Consider the following 24776-nt stretch of genomic DNA (forward strand, 5'->3'; position numbering starts at 1 on the left):
GCTCTGATTAAGGGGTGTCTGTGACTTCGTTAGTTTACTTCTTTTCCCTCTGTGCAAAACAAGTTTCCACATTTAACTACTCCACTTCCTTGACTTTTCAGGTCAGCTGGATCAGATAAGATGAAATCCCTAAATTATTGCTAGATGTATCAACATAAAAAGGTAGGAAAGACGACTTTCTTTTGAATTTTCTCTTACTCCAAATAGCTGAGAGGAAAAACAAAACAAACATACTCAGCCCAAGCCAGTCTTTTTGGGCTGCTTTAAGGCTATTTGTAAGTGTCCTTCATCACATCCAACTGCACTCAGATGATCTTTGCCCTATTTTCTCCCACAATGTTCTCTTCACAAAAATGAAGGACTCCGCCAAACCTCAGTTTTAAAAGCAAGCAGGCACTGAGTATCCTGAGCAAGGGCAATCAGGCATCTGTGTTTGGGGACAGAAGAACCTGCTGTCCAGAGTGACATTACATAGTTATTTAAGACATTCAAGGGAAACAATTCCAAGTTCACATGATTGTCCAATATGAACAGCCACTTTCTGTCCCAAACCTGAAATTCATTAGTTTTAAACACTGAGCCAAGCCACCTCCAGGGCAGTGAACCTTGTCCCAGGGACCAATTAGATGAAATGTACAACTCAAATTGAAAACATTTGGGTACTGCAGTCTTTCCAGGAAGTGTTCTCTAACCACTGAGCTAAACACACAAGAATGCATAAATATATATGCTCTGCCAACAGAAGAATTCTAGTTTACTATATTTTTCTGTCTCTACCAAGTATGGTGGGAACACATTCGAGCATAAGCTGAGATGGTTATTGTGTTCTTTTAGCAGTCATAATATTGCCAAAGGTCTGCTTATTCTTTCCATCAAGGTGTTATGTGGATATACCCAAATTAGACATGCTCAGTGTCTGGTCAAATACTGCATAATTGTCCAATCCTTCTTTGTTGGACAGCAGGGGCTGGACTGTGGTTTAAGATGATGGCACTATTGAGGACTTAATATCCAATGATCAATTGAAAGCAGGCAGTTAACTGGCATTCCATGCAGAAAAATGTTCATTAGGACCCTTTATTTCAAACATGGTTGTATACAGTATACACAGCTCCAGACCGGATTCGTACGGTGAAGAGGCGAAAGGCATCTCCTAGGTATATAAGGGGCTACCTGAGCCATCTTCTTTCCATCAGAGGAAGGGCATACCTGGCAGCGATAGCACAGCACTCTTTAATAAAGTTCTGCACCCCAGACCCAGGGAGGTACACAGGTCCACTTTTCAAAATTGTCTTTGTTTTCAATGACGTAATATAGAATCCTCAGAAAGAATAATTTAAAATAAGGCTTCCATAACATAATTTTACATGTGCCTGCCTTTAAGAAAATATTTCTTTTAAAATCTTTATAAAATTGGCTGAAATTTTGGTAACCAGTTTCCTGGGTGAAGTATATATTCTAAATGTTCATATTTTTTTATTTATTTATTTTTTGGCGGTACACGGACCTCTCACTGTTGTGGCCTCTCCGGTTGCGGAGCACAGGCTCCGGACGCGCAGGCTCAGCGGCCATGGCTCACGGTGCCAGCCGCTCCGCGACATGTGGGATCCTCCCGGACCGGGGCACGAACCCGCGTCCCCTGCATCGGCAGGCAGACCCTCAACCAACTGCGCCACCAGGGAAGCCCTTTTTTTTTTTTTTTTAAGTGAAGTACAGTTGATGTTGTGGTAGTTTTTGGTGTACAGCAAAGTGTAAATGTTCGTAATACTGGATTCTATCGTTTTTCTTTTATAGTTTTGAACCTTTGCTCTGTAAAGCAGATCAAACATAGTTTGATGATGCATGCATTCAAAACAAAACAGAACGTTTAAAAATCCATTGATTTTTTACACAAACTCTATTAGGTAATTTGTTATTTCACATAAGACATGTGTATTTGTATTTCACACAATGTAAGATCATTTTCTCAGGACTGAGAAAATCAGAAAAGATAATGAGATAAAGTGATGAGGGGGAGAGCTGAAGTTATAGTTCTGTCAGGCTGATGCTTGTGACAATATGGCAAATACAGTACTTCTCCTGAAAGTATATTCTTGGTCAGATTTAAGTATATACAACACACACTGTAAAGACTGAGCTCTGGTTACATATTTGAGAGCATTACTAATGCATGCTGCATCTCTGAGGTAGATCATGGTACCTACAGTTAAAACTGTGTACTAAGTGCTCACCCATGGAAAAAGATAATTCTTGAAAAGGGTATTTTCCAGGGGTAGACAATTTCTATAGACCAGAAGAAGCTCTTTCAGACTATATAAACCTAAAGAGTATAACCAAGTGTCCAGGAGCTGAATGCTCAATCATATTCTTTTAGAAAACCAGATGCTAGGCCCCAGAGGAAGAAGGGAATGTCTGATGAAACGTTGAGGGCGGGTACAGACAACGAAAACAGTATAGGAACACCCACTCCAAACCCCACCAGTTTCACATGTCCATCTACTCACACTGAGGAGTCTGCCTGCTCTTTCACCAAGGGTCTCTCGGGGTTATTTGTTTCTAACAATCTTACCCTTCACACTGACAAACTCTTGTTTTGCCATTTCCCAATTCTCCAGCATCACCCCTCAAACAAACGTCAGGTCCTAGAGTCTTCCCTTAGAAAGCCCTTTTTCTCCCCATATTTACTGATTTCTGTGGCTCAGACTCCTTATCTCCTTGACAACTGCTTCTCCTTAACTAAGTCTGAAAAGTAAGCAAGCACTGAGTACCTCAAGCAAGAATGTCGTCTCTCCCCTTCCCTTTCCCCCACTTTATCCTCAGCTATCTGATCTGCTGCCCACCCCCCACCTTCACTTTCCCCCTCAACCAATACCTTTCCTAAGTAGAGTTCTGTGGTTAGGTGCATGAGTTCTGGAGTGCCTTGTCATTCTGGCTCAAGTACCTACCAGCTCTGATCTCTGCAAGTTACTTATTCCCTTGGCCTCAGCTTTTCCATTTGTAAAACAGAGATAATAAAATAGTACCTACCTCATAGTACTGATGTAAGTTTTAAGTAAAATCATACATGAAATTCTCAGCACACTCCTAGCGTACAGTAGGTGCTCAGTAAATATTATTAGCTACATTATTACTCAGCAGTCATAAACGGTTAGCAAAATCATGAACTTGTACTCCTAACAGTGAAGGAGAATTATTTCTTAAGAACAGCACTGATGTGTGTGACATTACTGATATAAGACATATTCTGAATTTCATTTTTACTATAACCATGTAGTAACATGTACTAGTATCTGTAAAGATAGCAAAAAACTTAGCTTTAAAGTGGTATGTTAACGTTTTCTGAGAGGTAAACAAAACCCAGCCTAAAAAAAAAGCCATGTGCCATAAACTCTATATGCTTCCCTCACTCTTTATAACACTCCTATGTTGATGTGCTGTTTACCTGACACATGACATAGCTATTATTGCTATTTGCTAGTTGGTTGCTAAGACATCAACCTGCTTTTCTGTAGGCCAATACATTGCCTTTTTGACACCCTTTTAATTATAAGCTTTGTGACTGATGTAGTATTTCTAAAATTATTCAACTTGCTGTCTTCAGCAACTGCTTTTTGAGGCTGTAGCAGTATCCATTGGATAGACTGTTTCTGGCTTGAGTATTTTCTGAATTAACTTCTGCCATTTATTCAAAACATCTTTGTAGTTGTTCCACTTGTTAAAGAGGCTGTTTCATTGTTTTCTTGATTGGGTGGGTGGGTGGGTAGGGGGAGCATGTACCGACACAACCCTGATTTTCCTCTCTTAACCTTTAAAATCTATTTACATTTCCACAAAGAAAAGCTTGCTTTCTTATTGAAAATAACCTGACCTCTTCTCTGGTTCTTTTTCATTTAATAGTCATTAAAGTTGATTATTTTCTTCCTCTGTTCTTTCATGAATATGGGTCCGTGATTACCATTTTCAGAATATTTAAGACTCTAAATGTTTTTTTGGCTACTGTTTCTAAATAAACTGACTTTTTCAAATCAAGATTTATGAGACAATAGGATTATCAATTTGATGCTTTGCTGAATTCTCACTCTATGAATCCCTAACAAAAAAATACACAATTACATTTGGTAGAATATATTCTTTATAAATACCCCAAAGCTGCTTTTATTCAAGATTACTATCTTGGTGTTTAGATACTTTATTCCTCATCATATATCCCCTTACTTCATCAGGGCTGAGCTTACTGACTCTGGACCAACCAGAACAAACTCCAGAACTCCTCTCCTATGGAACTCTTGCCAAAAATAGTGTCAGAAATAAGAGTTTCTAGAGAAGAGAATGGGGTGCAGGTATTAGAACAGAACACACATATGAACAGTTTTTGCTAGACTGTAGATTTGTCAGCAAATACTGGGAACAGAAAGCTTAAAATCACTGGACTTACATTCCTAAACACCTTAGTTTTGCTATACTAGATGCAAAGATAATTAAAATCCTCATACCATGTGAATGGTAGTTATGATAATGTATCCTTTCTCTCTTGAGTGAGGCAGAGTTTAATATGTTGACAATGCTGAGAATATGCTATTAAGTGACAGTTTTCACTTCTTTACTATAGAATCATGGCTATTCACTTCAAATGTATCAGGGCATTTCTCTGGCAGATGGACAGTCTTCTCACTGTTTCAGGAACTAGAAAGATGCACTATTTATTGAGCAAATCTCAAATGTTCCAAAACTTGGCAGAAAAAGAACTCCCAAGCATTGAGTCCATTGCTGTTGTACCAGAACTGGTGAATTTGCCCCCAAAATGAAGATCAATAACAGATTTTTCGGCTTTGGGGTATATACTTAACAGTTCACTTCCTTTAAATAAAGTGACCACAATTTACCTTTCCAAAGCATAGTTACTGAGAAACACACTTGTATTGATGATCCCATGAAAAAAAGACCAAAAGCCACTTGAGGTTGCAAAAGCTATGTGGCACCTCCCAGCAATACAAAGTCCTGAACTCAAGTTGGGGATGGGACTACGAGCAAAGTGACTCATTCCATATCTTTTAACAGTTCTTCAAAATCCCATGTGAAGTACTGTATCATGATTATGGTAGTGGTTACGCAAAGCCACACATGATAAAACGGCATAGAATTACACACACATACACACTTGAGTGCTTGTAAAACTGGTGAAATCTGAGCAAGCTCTGTGGAGTGTACCAATGCTAATTTCTTGGTTCTTATGTAAGATGCTAACATAGGGGAGGCTGGGAGAAGGATGCATGAGGACTTCCCTGTACTTTTTTTAAAAACTTCCCATGAATCTATAATTATTTCAAAATAAAAAGTTAAAGAAAAAAACATAACCCACATAGAATCAGAATCTCTAAGAAAGGGTTCTATTGAAGGAGAGATGTACTCTAAGGAAGAAGCATATAAAGGCCCCCACCAGCACAGACTGGAGTGCTTCTATAAGGACACAATTTTCATTCTGTTAGGGTCTGTTTGGTCTTGTTCTGTTCTGAGTACACAGATAATCGAACTATCAGCTAGTTCTGCTCTTTGGGATCAGAAAGAAGTCATGGAAAAACAACCTGTCCTGCGTGCTCACCACACTCCTCATCTATCTACAACCTCCCCACAAATCACATTTCCCCTCCAAAGTTCCAAGTTGAAGTAACATTGTACAGCAATTCATTTCTTTGTACTGTTAGGAATCTTCACAACTGTGAATGTCTTGGCTTGTTTTCAGGCCCAGGGGCACATATGTGTTTTAGATTAAAAGACGTTTTAAATCTTGGCTTTATTTGCTCCCAATAAGCCAGATTCTTCCTGTGTCTAAGCTGTTCCTTGGCTATCAAGGACCTTTGGAAACTAACACTAACTCTTTCAGGCTAGGTGGATTTTATTTTTCACTTTAGGAGTTTCCTATTAACAAACAGCCTTCCTACACCTCCAATTTCTTCCACACTTGCGAAGTTACTGACAGACCAGGGCCTTTGGAAAGTGTGATCAATGAACCTACCTTCAGACGGAGATAAAATAAAATTTAAAACCTCCTTTAGCCTCTACCAGTTCTCAAACTTGGCTACACATTGGAACTACCCAGTGGACTTTAAAAATTACCAGTGTCTGAGTCCCACCTCTAGATTCTGATTTAATTGCTATGAGGTGTAGCCTGAACTTTGGGAGTTTTAACAGATCCCTAGATAATTCTTATATGCAAAGTTTGATAACTACTGCTTTCGCACACAACTCTTCACATGGAACACTTTTCATATTTCATCACTCTTCCAAACATGCATAAAGAAAAGAGTAATCATATGCTTTAGTGCTCATGAAATACTAAGCAATTATTCAACTTGAAACATATCAATTCTTGGATTAGGGCCTCCACTGTCAGTACCCTTCCCTGACCATAAAACTTTGGGAATGCCTTGTAGAGGCCCTACTGACACGCTCAGGTTCATATCTAATGAAAGCGGAAGGCTCATATGAAAAACAGGAGATCCTCTCTTTTCCTCTCTCTCCCCCTCCCTCTCTGTCTCTGTCCTTCTATATATATATTTTTAAAAACACACTTTATTTTTTAGAGCCATTTTGGGTTCACAGCAAAATGGAGCAGAAGGTACAGAGATTTCCCATATATACTCCCTGCCTCCATTTAAGCACAGCCTTCTCCATTATCAACATCCCCACCAGAGTGGTACATTACAAATGATGGATCTACATTGATATATCGGCATCACGCAAAGTCCATAGTCTTCATTAGAGTTCTCTCGGTGTTGTACATCCTATGGGTTTGAACAAGTGTATAATGATATGTATCCACCATTACTGTATCATACAAAATAGTTTCACTGCCCTAAAAGTCCCTCCTTTTCCATTAACCCCTAGCAATCACCCTAATCTTTACTGTCTCCATAGTTTTGCCTTTTCCAGAATGTCATATAGTTGGACTCATGTAGCATTTTAGACTGGCTTCTTTCATTTAGTAATATGCATTTAAGTTTCCTCCATGTCTTTGATGGCTTGATAGTTCAATTCTTTTTAGCGCTGAATAATATTCTATTGTCTGGATGTACCACAGTTTATTTATCCCCTCACCTACTGAAGGATATCTTGGTTGCTTCCAAATTTTGACAATTATAGAATAGAGCTGCTGTAAACATCCATGTGCAGCTTATTGTGTGCCCATAGTTTTCAGCTCCTTTGGGTAAACACCAAGGAGTGTGACTGCTAGACTGTATGATAAGAACACGTCTACTTTTGTAAGAAACTGCCAAACTGTCTTCCAAAGTAGCTGCACCATCTTGTGTTACTACCAGCAATGAATGAGAGTTCCTGTTGCTCCACATCCTCACCAACATTTGACACCGTCCACGTTCTCGATTTTGGCCATTATAACAGGTGTGTTGTTGTACCTCATTGTTTTAATTTGCATTTCCCTAAAGATGTATGATGTGAAGCAACTTTTCATATGCTTATCATCTGTATACCTTCTTTGGTGAGCTGTCAAGGTCTATGGCCCATTTTTAAATTGGGTTGTTTTCTTATTGTTGAGCTTTAAGACTTCTTTTTGATTTTGGATAATAGTCCTTTATCAGATATGTGGTTTGCAAATATTTTCTCCCAGCCTGTGGCCTGTATTTTTATTCTCTTGAATGTGTCTTTAGCAGAGCAGAAATTTGAATTTGAATGAAGTCCAACTTATCAATTCTTGCTTTCCTGGGTTATGCCAAGATCATCTAGATTTTCTCCTATGTTCCCTTCTAGGAGTTTTATGGTTTTGTGTTTTACATTTAGGTCTGTGATCCACTTGGAGTTAATTTTTGTGAAGGGTGTAAGTCTGCATCTAGATTCACTTATTTGCATGTCAACGTCCAGTTGTTCCAGCACCATCTGTTGAAAATACTATCTTTGCTCCATTATATTGCCTTTGATCCTTTGTCAAAGATCAGTTGATTATATTCATGTGCATCTATTTTGGGCTCTCAATTCTATTCCATTTAATTATTTTTGTCTGTTCTTTCACAAATACCACACTGTCTTGATTACTATAGTTGTGTAGTAAGTCTTGAAGTCCAAATTCAAGTAAGTAGTACCGGTCCTTCAATCCTGTTCTTCAATATTGTGTTAGCTATTCCAGGTCTTTTGCCTCTCCATATAAACTTTAGAATCAGTTTGTTAACACCCACAAAAAATTTTGCTGAATTTTGATTGGGATTACATTGAATCTATAGATCAATTTGGGAAGAACTGACATCTTGACGATATTGAGTCTTCCTATCCATGAACATGGAATATCTGTATTTAATTTCTTGCATCAGAGTTTTGTACTTTTTCCTCATATAGATCTTATCTTGTACATGCCTTGTTAGATTTATATGTAAGTACTTGATTTTGGGGGGTGATAATGTAAATGGTATTGTTTTAAATTTCAAATTCCACTTGTTTATTGCTGGTACATAGGAAAGCAACTGACTTTTATCAATTAATCTTGTGTATCATGCAACCTTGCTATAATTGCTCCTTAGTTCCAGGAGTTTGTTGATTCTTTCAGATTTTCTACATAGACAACCACATCTTCTGCGAACAGCTTTATTTCTTCCTTCCCAATCCATATAATTTTGTTTCCTTTGTCTTACTGCATTAACTAGGACATCTGATACAATGTTGAAAAGCACTGGTCTGAGGGGACATCCTTGCCTTGTTCCTGATCTTAGGGGGAAAGCTTCAAGTCTCTCACCATTAAGTATGATGAAGTATGTTAGCTGTAGGGTTTTCATAGATATTCTATATCAAGTTAAGGAAGTTCCCCTATATCCCTAGTTAACTGAGAGTTTTACCATGAATAGGTTGGATTCTGTTAAACACTTCTTCTACATCTATTGATATGATGTGGTTTTTCTTCTTTGGTCTGCTGATATGATGGATCATATTAACAGATTTTTGAATGTTGAACCAGCCTTGCATACCTGGTATATTTCCCACTTGGTCGTGATATATAATTCTTTTTCTACATAACTGGATTTTTTTTTTTTTTTTTTTTTTGCAGTACACGGGCCTCTCACTGTTGTGGCCTCTCCTGTTGCAGAGCACAGGCTCCGTACGCGCAGGCTCAGCGGCCATGGCTTACGGGCCCAGCCGCTCCACGGTATGTGGGATCCTCCCAGACCGGGGCACGAACCCACATCCCCTGCATCGGCAGGCAGACTCTCAACCACTGCGCCACCAGGGAAGCCCTGATTTGCTAATATTTTGTTGATTTCTGCATTTCATGAGAGAAATCTGTAGTCTGTAGTTTTCTTGTAATGTCGCTGGTTTTGATATTAAGATAATGCTGGCGTCATAGTATGTTAGGAAGTATTTCCTCTGTTTCTATCTTCTGGAAGAGATCATAAGGAGTCGGTATAATTTCTTTCTTAAGTGTTTGATAGACTTCCCAGTGAACCCATCTGGGCCTGGTGTTTCCTGCTTTGAAAGGTTAATAATTATTGATTTATTTAATAGAAATAGGCCTATTTAAATTGTCTATTTCTTCTTGTGTGAGTTTTGGCTGATTGTACCTTTCAAGTAATTGGTCTGTTTCATCTAGGTTATCCAATTCGTGGTCAAAGAGTTGTTCATAGTATTCCTTTGTTATCCTTTTAATTTCCATGGAATCTGTAGTGACATCTTCTTTCATTTTCAACATTAGTCATTTGTGTAAGGAATATTCTTTTTTTTTTTTTTTTTTTTTTTTTGCGGTACCCGGTCCTCTAACTGTTGTGGCCTCTCCCGTTGCGGAGCACAGGCTCCGGACGCGCAGGCTCAGCGGCCATGGCTCACGGGCCCAGCCGCTCCGCGGCATGTGGGATCTTCCCGGACCTGGGCACGAACCCGTGTCCCCTGCATCGGCAGGCGGACTCTCAACCACTGCGCCACCAGGGAAGCCCAGGAATATTCTTTTAATAAAAGTTTTAATACCTAAATAAATGAACTAGATTCTCTTAAGAAAACTGACCTTCACTAAAACAACATATATATATATATACTTTTTCCTGAAAAGGACACAGTATCAAAACCTACACTTTCCAGGATTATTCAAACTAGTATTTTAAAAAATGTGTGATGTGAGAAAATATTTTCATGGTTCCTGTGGATTCAGCTGTTATAATTCCAAAGGGAGCAGAGAAAGACTTGGAAAAAAGAACTTCATGATTAAGGGAGACTATCTTCTCAATTGAAAATTTAATTTCCCCACCACTGTAACACATCATCCAAAAACATTAATTTTGAACCATGGCTAGAACTCAGAACCTATTTTGCTTACCCATATCAATTCCAAATTAACTGAAAAGGCAGAATTCAAATGACAGCAGCATAGAAAACTAGAATTCTAAAATACCAGAAAAAAGCATTTCTTTTGAAACCCTGGACATTAAGTTCGGACTCTCTCTAAAACACATGGATAGGTAATTATTAGGAGGACATAAAAAATTGTTTCCCTGTGGCCCAGTAATTTAGTTCTGTATTTTCCCTGGAAGATTTGAAGATATACCCCAAAAGGGGCATTTACAAGGATGTTCAATGCAACATTGTTATGACAGTGAAAAATTATCACAAATAAGGGAATATAATCTATGTTATATACCTATAATAGAATATACACATACACCTATGTATATGTGTACATGTATATGACACAGTGGGTCTGCAAAACAACGTGTAAAGAATATCACTCATGGAAAAAAACAATAAAACTATATCCTTATAGATACATGTATATGTATACAAACGCGCAGAAAACGGTTTGGAAAGCCACACTCCAAAATGATGACAGTAACTACCTCTAAGACTTTAAGGTGTTTGTTGCTCAATGGGGGGTTTTAGTATTATATGTCATATGTTTTTTTAAATAATGAGTTCATATTTTATGGCTGAAATGAATTTGAAAAAGATAATGCCCCAAAACATACTTTAAGAAATCAAACATATCAAAAGTATACCCACCTTGACACTGATAGGTGCCAACAAAGAAGCCGAATGACACGCATCCTCTTCCCCCAGAGGAAATAGTAGAAAGCAATGGAGAGTTAAGAGAACACTCTGGTCAAATTTGCATCCAGGTATGGCTGCTTAGCTGTTCCACTTAACCAAAGGGAATTCTTGCTGTCTTCTTTCTGTGGGGCAGGTGTGTGCCCACTATTTAATTGTGCACACATAAGGTGCTTACCTGCATCTTGATAAATGGAAGCACTGGAAGGATGTTAGCCAAGGAGGGGGGCAATACACATGCTTCCATGTCAAAGCAAGCAATGGACAAAAATCAACCCACTGCAAATTCAGCATCAGTACATTATGCATGTATTACCATCTGGCTCAATGAAAACAGAATTGCTCACTCCAAGATATCAGTTAAAAGGTGCTGGTCAAAATATTTTTATACCATCTATGTGATATAACCTGATGTTTCCTTTCCTATAGAATCTCTTCTTTGCAGTAACTGTCTTTCAAGATTCACCATCCCTTATGGTATATGTCAGAAGTCCCCAAATGATGGCTGAAATATGTGACTTTCAGATGTGATTTGTTTTCTCTCTACTGTATTGTCCCCATGGTATTTCTGAGAAGACTATTTCAAACAAAAATCCAGATTTCTACTTTATCTTCATCTGGTAACACTGGGTCTACCTTGCTTCATGGCAACCACTGGCTGGAGAAGAACTGTCTCACTGAGATAGGGCAAGCACTCTGCAACATCCCAGTCCCCACCATGCCTTACTGCCTCCCCAGTACTGAGGCTGAGAGTCAGTTGCCAATATCATTCTGTTTCCACTGCTGTTTTTCTCACAGGAGAGTTAGGAATAAAATTAATACCTGTACTTACATTTCTACCAAAAGTGGAAAAGCTAAAGATACAGAGTGTCAGATGTTTTAAGAAAAATGGAAAAGAGGATATTTTTCTATGAGAATGAAGAATATTTCTACATGTCCAATTGCAAAAAAGTATGTTTCTGCTGAAATAATATAACTTAACATGCCATTGTGAAACTACTGGCCAATTCTCTCACTTATGATATCTTCCTGTCCATATTAGGCATTTGAATTTCTAATGCCTGATTTATATAACATTTATGGGTATGCCACCAACCAAAAGATACAGAGGCAGTGAAGAAGCAAACAAAAATTGGAGTTCTGTAAATTACATACATTTTTACCTACGTGAATTAACTTCACATTTAAATATACCATGCCATCAATTCTAAATATGCTTGTTGAAAAAAACCACAAAAAAGGAAAGCATAAATAAATAAATAAATATGCTTGCTGAGCGCCAACTATACGTAACAGGTACTGCATATTCAGTATTACAAGGATGAAGATGAACAAAACAGTTCTTACTCTCTAGGAGCTTGCATTTGGGAGTGGGAAGGGATGGGGAAGAAGGAATAGAGAGGTATATAAGTTACTCTCTTGGAAAGGCAAATTAAGATAGTTACAATTTCTAAAGGATAAGATAAAAAGGAGGCAGTAAACCAAGAAATTTTAGGGAGTGTTGCGGGAACAGTAAGTCACACAGCGTACCTGCAGTATCGTGTACATATGGTAAGAAAGGTAGAAGAGAAAGCTGTAGTAGTTGGGATCATGTTATTGACAGACTTCACTGCTAAGTTGATGCGTTTGTCTTTAATAAAGTGGGTATTAGGGAAGTTCCAAGTGAAGTAGGAATAACACTTGTCATTGGAGCCAAAGCAAATAGGCTGGTTACACTGCATAAGAAATAATAAATTACAGAAAACAAAATTACTCCCATAAGCTATCTGAGCTTATAGCTCAGATATAAGCTTCTACATAAGGTAGATAAGCTAGCTACTTCTATAAGCATAGATACATGAGTGGTTTTCTAGAGAAAACCCCACTGCTCTTGTACAATAATCGATTCAATACTCTTGTCAATTTTTTTTTTTTTTTTTTTTTTTGTGATACGCGGACCTCTCACTGTTTTGGCCTCTCCCATTGCGGAGCACAGGCTCAGTGGCCATGGCTCACGGGCCTAGCCGCTCCGCGGCATGTGGGATCTTCCCGGACCGGGGCACAAACCCCTGTCCCCTGCATCGGCAGGCGGACTCTCAACCACTGTGCCACCAGGGAAGCCCTCTTGTCAAATTTTTAAGCTTCTGTGATTAAACAGAAATGTCAACCAATCTAATTAGTAATAAATGAGAGCCCATGTGTATAGCTACTCTTTGCTTCTTGAGAGGTCAAGATAGTTTCAGAGGTGATCAAATGAGTCACATTGTTCCAGGACCACAGAATTTAGTAAACACACACCTGTGTACATGCACACACAACATACTCAATACCGGAGGATATGCCATCCTAGAGCTTATGAGGCCTCATAAAGGGGGTGTTGTAGTTAAGGCAAAAGAAAGTGCCAGGTTACAGACTTGGAAAACCAAGGTTTAGCCTTGTTCTGCCATCAGGTAAGTGAGCAAGTCATTTCTCTTCTTTCAGCCTCAGAAACTTCACCTGTGAAATGAAGGGACTCAACAGGAATGAGCTCTATGGTCTCTTCAACCTCTTGCCTAATATCAAGAATTTCAATTCGCAGCCTTCAAGTGTGAAATGACAGGCAGCCTGTGTGCGCTGACGCATTCACAAAAAGACCAAACAAACCGAACAAAAAAGTTCCTGGTGCTGAAATATTGAAGATCTCACATAAAAATCCAGTTTTCTCACTTCTCTTGAAACCCCAGAAAATCTGGCAACACAAGATCCAAATCCCCAGATGGCCACAGTCTGCTGTGGTTGAGCAGGTGCCACCTCCCCTTTAACAGGACCTACCTTGTTTTCCAGTTTGCCACAGTCTCCACCCTCTGCCTCACACATGTGTCACCTGTCCGACTCTGAGTGACCACTGCCATACACATAGGAGGCATCCCCTCTATTTATTCACTCTACAGATATATGAGCCATGCACTGAGCTAGATGCTGTAAAAGAAAAAAAAAATTAGACATGCCTAGTCAAGAAATAGGAACTCACTATCAGAAACAATAGATCTGAGAGTGGGATTTCAAGTCATGGTGGAAGAAATTATTTTAATTCTTCAAATATCAAAGAAAAGGGATCTATAATCTAGATCAATATTGTCAAAAACAAGAATATGAATATTTGGTAAAAAATTCAAGCTTCTTAAGTAGAAGATTCAAAGTCAAGTTTTTCTCTACATAATAAACCATTAAGTCTACAGGTTCTTCGTAGGATCACAAATGCAGATTCCTGCTAGCAGGCCGAGGGCTGTCCATAACTGCAGAAGCTCAGCCTCAGTCACGAGGATGCTCCTTGACTACAGTCTGATGTGAAAGCAATAGAGCCTGAGATCAGATCAGTCACTGAGGTGCAAAAGCATAAATACCTAGGTACAGAGGAGGACAGTGGACTAAGGTCTTAACTCTTAGTCACGTGTGGACCATGAACCATCAGTCTGGCCACTCTAGCTCTCTAAGACACACCACGGTTCTTTACTCTGTCAGAATTCTATCATGCAGGATTTTCCAGGAAACAAGATTTGCCTTTTTCATTTCATTTGTCATCTCCCTTGACAGTTCACCGCTGTGATGTGTTGTGTTGGCTCTTAAGCACCTGTCACCCTCTGAGGATGTCTATGTAAAGGATGCCATTAGTAGTGTTCCTTCATTGCTAGAAATTAGGCAAGGATAGAAGTGGCAGAATGATGACAATACATGCAAGTCACAATTTATAACAGCAAAAGACAGCCTAAATACCCATCAACAGAGACCTGGTAAGTTAAATTATGGTAAAGACATAAAATAAAACATTCTACAGCTATAAAAGAGGATGGGATGGAATGCTATTGAGGAATAAAAAGGGAACAAACTATTGATACACATACCAAATTGGATAAATGTCAAGGGAATGACATCAAGTGAAAAAAGCCAAAACACCAGTCCCCAAAGGTTACATATTATATGACTTCATTTATATAACATTCTTTAAATGATAAAATTACAGAGATGGAGAACAGATTAGTGGTTGCCTAGGGTTAGAGATGGGGCAGTGGGAGGGGGAGGAAGATGGGGGTGGATACGCAAACCTACACACGTGATAAAACTGTACAGAAACAGACTCACACAGTATATATTCCATGCCATCAAAAGAACAGAAATACAGATCAATTTCTAAAAATTATCAGTAAAGCTTCTTACGATAAGAAGGTACCTTTGGAAAACTAAAGAGGAGGAAAGAGAAGCGGGGGAGAAGAGGGAGAAGGTAGTAGGGGTGGGGGGATGAGAATGGGAATGTTCTATATGACCAGAATGACCTCTAAGACATACTACAAAGCAAAAAACAAAAAACACCATAGTAGTGTGTGTAGCACTCTACCATTTGGGTAAACTGAAACAAAAATGTTAATGCTTATCCACAGAATTTTTCTGAAAGGACACAAAAGAAACAGTCAACACTGGTTGCCTCTACAGATGGGATAGTAGGAGGCTGAGGACTTGGATGGAAGGGAGATGTTACTATACATACTCTTGAACCTTCTGAATTTCATACCATATGAATGTATTACTTATTCATAAAAATTACTATTTTCTTTTTGAATATATGACAAGGCCAATCAATGCTTCAGTGCCTTTGTTCATACATGTGGTCTGGCAATAGCTTTCCATTACTACTCATCCCCTCCTGGGTACTTATTAATGAGCCTTTGTACCTCAGTGATTCTCTTAAGCCTCCATACTAGTTCTGAAGATCAGTTTCACTGGTTACCTGAAAATGCTTCTAAATTATTACTCTTCCAACCTACACTCACTGCACTATTTCATATGGCCTAGCTCAGTTATAGTAGCTGACTATAAAAGGTGACAATTATCTTCAAGCCAAGTGAAAATTTTTAATTTTAAAAGCTTATATGAGAACAAGTCAAAAAATAATGATGATGCCAGCTACCAATTTTTGAGCTTGATACTGTGCCAAGCAGCTTTACAAGCATTATCTCAATTTACTCCTCACAGAAACCTTTAATACCTGAGTTTTGTTATTTTTATTTTATAGATGAGGAAACTGGAGCTCAGATAGGGTAAATAATTTGATTAACGTCACACAGGTTCTAAGAAAGGAATCTGAACCTGTATTAGGGTCTGTCAATACTAGAAATGAGGAATCATTCTTCTATAGCCTAGTAAAATGCATCTCAGTTTTGGTAACTCTGAACTCTAAAATCCATCTGAAACAGCTGTGTGGTCTCTTTGTAGCTGACAACCTGCTGCTTTTACAGTGCTAGCAGTAAGCTGGCTCTAGACGTCTATTATTACCAAAATACCTGCACCTTGTGTAGTTAGGACGATAAAACACTAAACAAAAAGCTGAGGTGCCTCCAAAGTAATAAATTTTTAGACAATCCAATTCAGAATTTAATAGTTGGTCTCCAGATGAGATGGTACTTACTCTGATCTGTACAATCAACAATCAAATTCTTTCACAAGACATGAATCCAACCAGAAAATTTAAGATTTTATCTTTATCCAGAAAAACTTCTGAATTAACTACTGATATCTTAATCAAATTTGAACTTCTGGAAAATTATGTGAATCAAATAAGTGTCAACAAGCAGACTACCGTGTATTGTTAATGGCTTTTGATCTCTGTATCAGTCACAACATATTTTGAATATGCCAGCTTAACCCTAAATAAATTGATTCCCAAATAGAAAAATTTCTGCATCTCATCTACCACATTACTTGCACGGGAGTTTATAAGTAGAGTTGAATTGCTGAAGTGAGAAGTTTTACATTTAGTTTAAAAGATCTGAAACATTAAAGATAACTGGAACTTTCCCCAACATCGGACTATTTTGTATTAAGACACAGATACCACAAAAGATTTTAAACTTAATTATGTTTAAAATAAAAATTAAAAAACACGTACCAAGCAGCTTTCTGAGATAAGGAAAACAATGTTAATAAATAACAGTAAAATGCTACCAAATAAATGCAACCCAAGTTTGGTCCTCTGTATTCCAAGGACATCTCTTAATAAACTTAAAGTATTTGTGTTATCAAGGCAATTTCTAACCACACCAAATTTCTCCAAGATATTCCTGATCTTTTTCTTCTATTCTGCTTCTAGCAATAATGTAAATTTAAGAATTTCTTAACAGCAAAGTCAAATATCAACTATTACTTTCTTTTTGGTGCCTGATCTTTTTTTCATTAATCTCCTTTCATCGAGGTTATGTGTTATACCAAGTAGGCAACATTCTATGTTCATCGCCTAAGGTCATGTTAATCTGTATCTTCTAAAAATCAGCAGAGGCTATTTCTGACCCTGTTCATTTTTCCCTCCCCTCTCTTGGCATAAGATCGCAGACACAAAGCCATGGCTGCAAGGCAAAAGCATGACAGATTTAAAGGGATTCGTGGGTGATCAACACTTCTCATTTCATTGGCATTCTGAATACTGTCAGTCAGAACATAAAAAGGTTAAGAAAACTGAAGTAAAACACTCTCTCTAAGAACATATATACCTCCTGAACTAAAGAACACATTCTGGAAATTTTTTTTTTTGATGAGAACGGACATTTGGTAGATTCAGTAATTAGTAAGTTGGTCTTTGTATAAATGATAATTCTATTGACTATCTTGTGATGTACCTTAATTCAACATAGGAGAGGCGGCTGAGAAAGATCTCTACATAGAAATGTCTTGTCGGCCAATAAGCAATCAAAGTAGCTTGTTAAACACTACAATCACCAGAAGTTACTTAATGTAGCAAATTATACATTCAGGATTGACTTGTTAATAACAAAGCCTCTTACATGTAAACATTCAGAATTGCAGCAAAGATAAAAAAAGTACAAAGTCATCAGAATTTCCCGTTTGTCTTCAGCATTATAATTTCAAGCTCTTGAACCCAAAAATGATACTATTTGAATGGTAATAAATATTATAATAAATAATAAATATTATCTCTATTCACACAGTATTTAATGTAGGTCATAAAACTAAAAGGTTTTTATTTGTAGCCCAAAAGTAAACGTTTCAAAATATTCAAGCCTTTTGTAAACAAATTTACAGCTTACTGAGTTAAATTACATAGTGGGAATGATGTCTGAGAAAGAAGTCTCTTCTCTGTCTTCTCTCATGCTGGAAATAACTTTTTTTTTCTTTGCAGAATGAAAAAGGGAAAAGAGCTCCTTTTCTGTTTTTAAACAGGAACGATATTTGGGTTTTAGCTCTGTATGTTTCTAGGCTCCACCTGGTACCATTCACAAGAGAGGAAATTCTATGCAGAAGGCCATGCTTCCCAATCATGAACAATCTGGTAAGAACCTGAAAACTTGACAGGCTTAAAGGCTGCCTACCAGAGCACCCTGCATCGCCATACTCCTGCCCTGCAATCTTGACTTAAAAAATCAACAATTCAAGGTTAGCAGTGAGGCAACAAGCTCCCAAGCTTCATGGAGTACATCAGTTTTGTCTACCAGGAGTCAAAGCCAGATCAGGGAAAAATCAAAACATAACAGAACGTGAAGGGAGAAAGTAAGAAGAGGAAGGAAAGAAAAGAGGGAGGAGCAGAGAAAGGATCCAAAAAATAAAGAAAACAATAAAACATCATGATACAGAACAGATGTGCTCCAGGGAACTGAGGAATATTTGAAATTGTCTCTACTAGTCTTCAAGACACCAAGATAGAGAAAGAAATCAGCTATAAAACAAAGGTAAGTGTTGTGAACATCACTGAGCCTTGTGTTTACAACATGAATTATGGAATCATTGAGCTACATAATATTGAATGGAAAAGAGGTTTTGGGATGTTCAATTAGCATGTAATTAGAACACACCATATTAAAAAAGCAATAAAAATAAAATTAAGAAAACAAGAGAAAGGGGCTCATGCTGTACAGCCCATGAATCTCATTGGCTTTATCATGAAAGTTTATTTTTTTTAATCCTAGTACAATCAACTACCAGTTACATACAGTAAAAAAACAAAAACAGCCACAAAGCAATGATGATAGAGATAGTCTGCGACACTGTACAGTGGAGGAAACGTTGTCTGTTGGAGTCCTCCGGCAGATCTCCACCTGGCTTCGGCAGTTAAGCTATCAATCCCTCCCTCCCCAAAGTAGTTAAAAAGAAAAATTAATGTCTTGCTTGGGTAGAGCAAGATCCTAATACCTCTTGGGGACACTGGAGAACTTTAAAAAACTAAAGCAGTAGAAACAAAACAAAAACTGAAATGTGGAAGCAAGGTGACACACAACGAAGCTCCATGAGGCGTTGGCTTCAGACCACCTCAAAGCGAACCACCTGGAAAGAAAAGAAAAGGCTGTCACAGCGGGAAGGAACAGACAGAAAATTCAGCAGACCTTAGTCTCTCTCATCACTCCACTCCTTACCAAATCTACAGAATCCAAGCTTTTCTTAAGTCTTATATTTTTATAAGTAAGCCAGGTTGCAGAAAATTGCTTCCTTTTCTAATACCCTGTATTGCAAATGCTGGCAACTAGCACATACTTACTCTTTTAGAACCAGAAAACAATACAAGAAGAGAAGCATTTTTAGCAAAGCATGCTGTCTTCTTTATCTCAAACTCTTCAAAACAACAAACAGTAGGCTATTTATATGACTGTGTACCCTTACCTTAGAGGAGTAATGACTCCATTCAAAAACTAAGTCTCATATATATTTGGTTCGATTGAGGGCTTTTTCAGCCAGGTGACCACTTTCATCTGTGATCTTCTCCCAATCAGTCTGTCCGACCACAAAACCTATGGCCCTTTTCCTATCTGCATCCTTCTTTTCTTCCAGGTCTGCCCATCTCACCTAAAAAGAACACAGCATTAGGCTGGGCTTTAGAAAAAATAAGTACGCAAAGAGCCTCTTAGCTTTCTGAATAGTCTAATGGGTAGGATAACTAATTTAAAGCCAGGAGGTTAAAAACTTAGAAGTTAACTGTGGAGGACTGAAGAAAGCCATATACCTTAAGTTACAGAAAGAAAACTCTCTAGTCAATCACCAAGTCCTAACCACTCCAGCTCCTGAACAGTTCAGCCCTCAGTTCAGTCCTATCCCCTTCCCCCTCCTGTCACTCCTTTTCAGTTCACTGGCCTCATTTTTTACCTAAGGAAAAGCACTAACCTCTCTACCTAGTCTTCCTATCTTCATTCGCACTCCCTCCGATCCACTCTGCCAGAGGAATCGTCCTAAAATACACACAGCTTTAAATCTGTGCCCTACCTACAGAATAAAATCCAAGCACACAGGTCCCTCTGGATCTGGCCCTGTCTATTCTCCTGCAGCATCTCTGGGCAGTACCTACGGCACTTTATACAGCAACACAAAATTACTTCCAGCTCTCAGAGCACACTGGGCCATTTCTCATCTCCGTAAGGCTGCACAAACTAGTCTCTCTTCCTGAAACGTCTTTGTTCTAACCTGGTCCACCCGGCATGAGTCTAGTCATCAACCCTTGCTTTAACCCTCTTGTCCTTTGCCAATCAAATAATTAATCGTTGCTTCCCTGGAGTTACTTCTGGATTTTGACATGTCTAGTTTTGAACTTCCATACTATATTGCAATTATCCACTTACAGATCTCTCTTCCCTAACAGACCATATACACCCTAGATCAAAGACTGAGTTGTTGTTTTTTTCTTTTTTTAAAAACTTATTTATTTTTGGCTGCACTGGGTCTTCGTTGCTACGCGCGGGCTTTCTCTAGTTGCGGCGAGCGGGGGCTACTCTTCGTTGCAGCGCGTGGGCTTCTCATTACAGTGGCTTCTCTTGTTGCGGAGCATGGGCTCTAGGCACCCGGGCTTCAGTCGTCTCAGCGCCTGGGCTCAGTAGTTGTGGCTCACAGGCTTAGTTGCTCCGGCATGTGGGATCTTCCCAGACCAGGGATCGAAACCATGTCCCCTGCATTGGCAGGCGGATTCTTAACCACTGCACCACCAGGGAAGTCCCAAAAGACTAAGTTTTATTTATCTCCACATAATAAATTTTTTTGAAATTTATCCTTAGAAAACAGGGAGCTGGTATGATTACTTCATTTATGAGATGAAGAGACCAAGAGACAGACTCAGTTGATACCATTTATGGCAAGATTATAACTACAAATATATAGATCAGGGATATTTTCTATTGGTATTCTGATATTTTTAAAATATGGATTCTTACATGTTATGGTAGTAATTTAAAAAATATAAGCAGGTATATCCTCTAAAACATGAAATACTTAAAAGAGACTATGAAACTGTGGTTTGCAATACCTAGTACCAAAGTCTGCAGAGATTGTATTTTAAATATGGCTTGTGATTTATTGTGATTGTGATCTGTGACAAGGAAAGGGAACCGGAGCATGCTCAACCATGCTGCACCTGGAAATGTGTAATTGCTCTTAGAGGTACACTGACCCTCCCTATTATCATTTATAGGAATGGTAATCAAATGACTAGGCTTCTTCTCCTCCACCACCACCACTGTTTTTAGCAACCAGTTAGCCAAAGATAAGATACACAGTAACAGCTGTGGGGGAAAACTGATAACACCTGACTCTTTTTAAAGTAGATTTTTTGTGGGTAGAAAACCTATGACTCAATTTCTTTCATGGGCCTCAGTAAAAAGCTATTTTAATAAACAATGTGGGCTTCTGTGTACCAAGATCTCTGGGCCTTCTGCCCATTAATGCTGATGTATTTATTTTGACAGATTCATGCACCCCTCTCCCAGCTCTCCCTGGGATCAAGGGTATACATTTTAGCAAAAGATGACTATGGTTAAGGGGAATGAAGAATGGATGGATGGATGGACAGATGGATTGTGGCCACTGAACAAAGAAACGGTAACCAGTCCACAGTACTTCCTTAGCACAGAGTTAAACACACTAATCAATCTTGCCCTGAGTAAACTAACAGCTAATTTTTAAATCTGTAGTTTAAATTCTAAGTCTTTAAAACTGATGCTATATCAACATTATTTATTTACATGTCAGGCTCCTCCAGTGGAGGTCCACTCCTTAAGTGGCCTCCAATTGCAGACCTGACACACAGACATACAATGCTGTAGAAGGAATGAATAATTACCAAAAACACTAAAAATATATGGAGCAAAATAATGACTTTCAACTAGAAATAGCTTCTTAAATGTCAGTGTCCCTCCTAATCTTCCTAGAGGTACTTTTACTGAGATTTACAATCTCAATTTTTTGCCATTTATCTTAACTGTAAAAAGAAAAAAAAGTTATAATAAAGAAAACTCTTGACCAATACGCAAAAGTTTCAGATACATATATTTTATCCGTTGTCACCAAAAATATTTCTGAAATGTATGAGTTCAGCAAACAAGAGAAATGTTCACTTTTCCACAGTTATCAAAGAAACACAAATTAAAGTCCATTTTATACCCAACTAAGCAAGTGGAAATTTAAAAAAATAAATTATATTTTAAAACCTAGCCATTTTGGTAAAATTCTAATATCAACTCTACAGAACTACCTTTGTGTTACAGTGTAAATTAATCCCAGAAACCTGCCCAATATTTATAAAAAGCTGAATTCTAGAAATCAAGAGACCCCAGGAGGGCTTCACTGGTGGTGCAGTGGTTGAGAGTCCACCTGCCGATGCAGGGGACACGGGTTCGTGCCCCGGTCCAGGAGGATCCCACATGCCGCGGAGCGGCTGGGCCCGTGAGCCATGGCCACTGAGCCTGCGCGTCCGGAGCCTGTGCTCCGCAACGGGAGAGGCCACAACAGTGAGAGGCCCGCATACCGCCAAAAAAAAAAAAAAAAAAAAAAAAAAAAAAAAAAAAGAGAGACCCCAGGAAAGGAATGAGTAATGAGTCCTGCATTCCTGGCTACCTGTAGGATTTCCTTGTGCTCTGATGTTGATTTTGGTAAGTGGTTTGAGTGTTAAAAACTATTTGAAGCTGATTCACTTTGATACAAAGTAGAAACTAACACACCATTGTAAAGCAATTATACTCCAATAAAAATGTTAAAAAAATTACTATCTCCTCAAGAAAAAAAAAGCTATTTGAAATGAGGGTGGGAGGCAAGGAGGAGAGTGAAAAGAGGAGCCACAAGAATTAGGATGTGAACCGCTCATGCTCTTTGTCCACCCAGCTTACAAAGTAAATTACATGGGATCACATACTCCTGACTGAAGAGAGTAACAGTTACCTGACTAAAAATGAACTAGAGAAAAATATTTCTCATTTGGAATTATTCACTGTTACACCAAATTATTATGCCCAAGGAAGAGCTGTTTCTACTTTTCTGTTGCCCCAACCTTAAAACTGGAATAAGAGGTATCAAGACAAGTAGTCCCTGCGTGGAGCTGGGCACATACAGAAGGCCACTAACCAGGTCTCAAGACACAGACAAGGGCAGGTCTAGGGACTGTCTGCAGTATTTGAAAGAGCTTTGAAACCTGGAGTCCTTTGTAATGGTATCCACTGTAATGAAGTTTTACTGGCATTTTTATTCTCTTAATAAATATCCTTTTAATATTGAATTACTAAGAGAATTCATAAAAAAGAAATGATGTGTAATGATGATGAAATTATTATTAACTTCATTCTTACTTAGAGAAATGAAAAATGAGATACCTTTTTTTTTCCACCGATTAGATTGTCAAAAGTTAAAAAGTTCAATAACAGCACTGTTGGTGCAAGTGTGGAAAAACAGGCATTTCCTTACATGTGGGTGTATAAATAGGTGCAATCTTTTTGGAAAACAATCTCACAATATCTGTCAGAATGATAAATCATATTCTATGAGTTTGCAGCTTTAAGACTAAAAATATTCCCTAGAGATATACTGTCAAAAAGATGCCAAGATGTATGCATATGACTTTCACCAGAGTATTATATTAGCAATAAAATGAAAACAGCATAAGCATCCACTGATAAGGGACTGGATAAATAACTGATTATTCAGCCAAACAATGGCACACTAGGCAGGCATTTAAAAAGAACGGTAGGGAATTCCCTGGCAGTCCAGTAGTTAGGACTCTGTGCTTTCACTGCCGAGGACCGGGGTTCAATCCCTGGTCAGGAAACTAAGATCTTGTAAGCTGCGTGGCACAGACAAAAAAAAATAAAAAGAACTGTAGGTTTGTATATACTCAAATAGAAAGATCAAGACAGACTAGCTGGAAAAGGTTTATGCAAATCATATGTAATATGATCCCTCTTACTTTATTTTGTTTTAAAGGATATATACAATTATCACTTTTATTGAATCTGACATCTACGTTGAAGACTTATCCAACATCCTGGCTTCATTACTCTGTTCCCTATCATAGCAAAGCTTCTTCAAAAAGTTATCTACATTTGCTGTTCTGCACTTCCTAATTTCCTATTCTTCTACCATCTGCTCCAAACTGGCTTCTGTCCTTCAACTCTCTAAGAAAGCTTGACTTTTTTTTGATCAAACATCAACGATCTCCATGTTGCCAAATCCAATGGCTATTTCTCTTTTCTCCATTTACTTGTCTTCCCTGTATCATTTAACAATGGAGTATTTTTTACTTCTTAAAACATTTACCTCTATCTGAACTTCTAAATTTTGCAGACCTGAGTCCTATTATCACTTCTAACTTAATTGGTACCTCCCTGAACTTCTGATTTTTCACTCCCAAGCTTCCATCTCCCCTACTTTTCACTAACTCAGTAAATGGCACCACATACATGGAATGCTTATGGCCAGAATCCTGAAGAGTCACCTTTGATTTCATCCATCCTGGACCCTCTACATCTAATCCATTAAGAAGTCCC

The 24776-nt window shown here is 38.3% G+C and overlaps 1 protein-coding gene across 2 annotated transcripts in view; it reads right to left on the reverse strand.

The window, feature by feature from the left end:
- Nucleotides 1–17989: 17989 nt before the first annotated feature.
- YLPM1 (YLP motif containing 1) overlaps nucleotides 17990–24776 on the reverse strand; it is a 67631-nt gene continuing 60844 nt past the window's right edge. For both annotated transcript variants that reach the window (XM_060004183.1, XM_060004182.1), the window contains exons 20-21: nucleotides 19645–19827; nucleotides 17990–19311 (exon numbers count right to left, since the gene is read on the reverse strand). In XM_060004183.1, coding sequence (XP_059860166.1) covers nucleotides 19681–19827 — 147 coding nt within the window. In that variant the 3' untranslated portion in view covers nucleotides 17990–19311; nucleotides 19645–19680. The remainder of the gene's footprint in view (nucleotides 19312–19644; nucleotides 19828–24776) is intronic.

Source organism: Delphinus delphis, chromosome 2 (assembly GCF_949987515.2).
Source record: "Delphinus delphis chromosome 2, mDelDel1.2, whole genome shotgun sequence".
Lineage (NCBI taxonomy): Eukaryota > Metazoa > Chordata > Mammalia > Artiodactyla > Delphinidae > Delphinus > Delphinus delphis.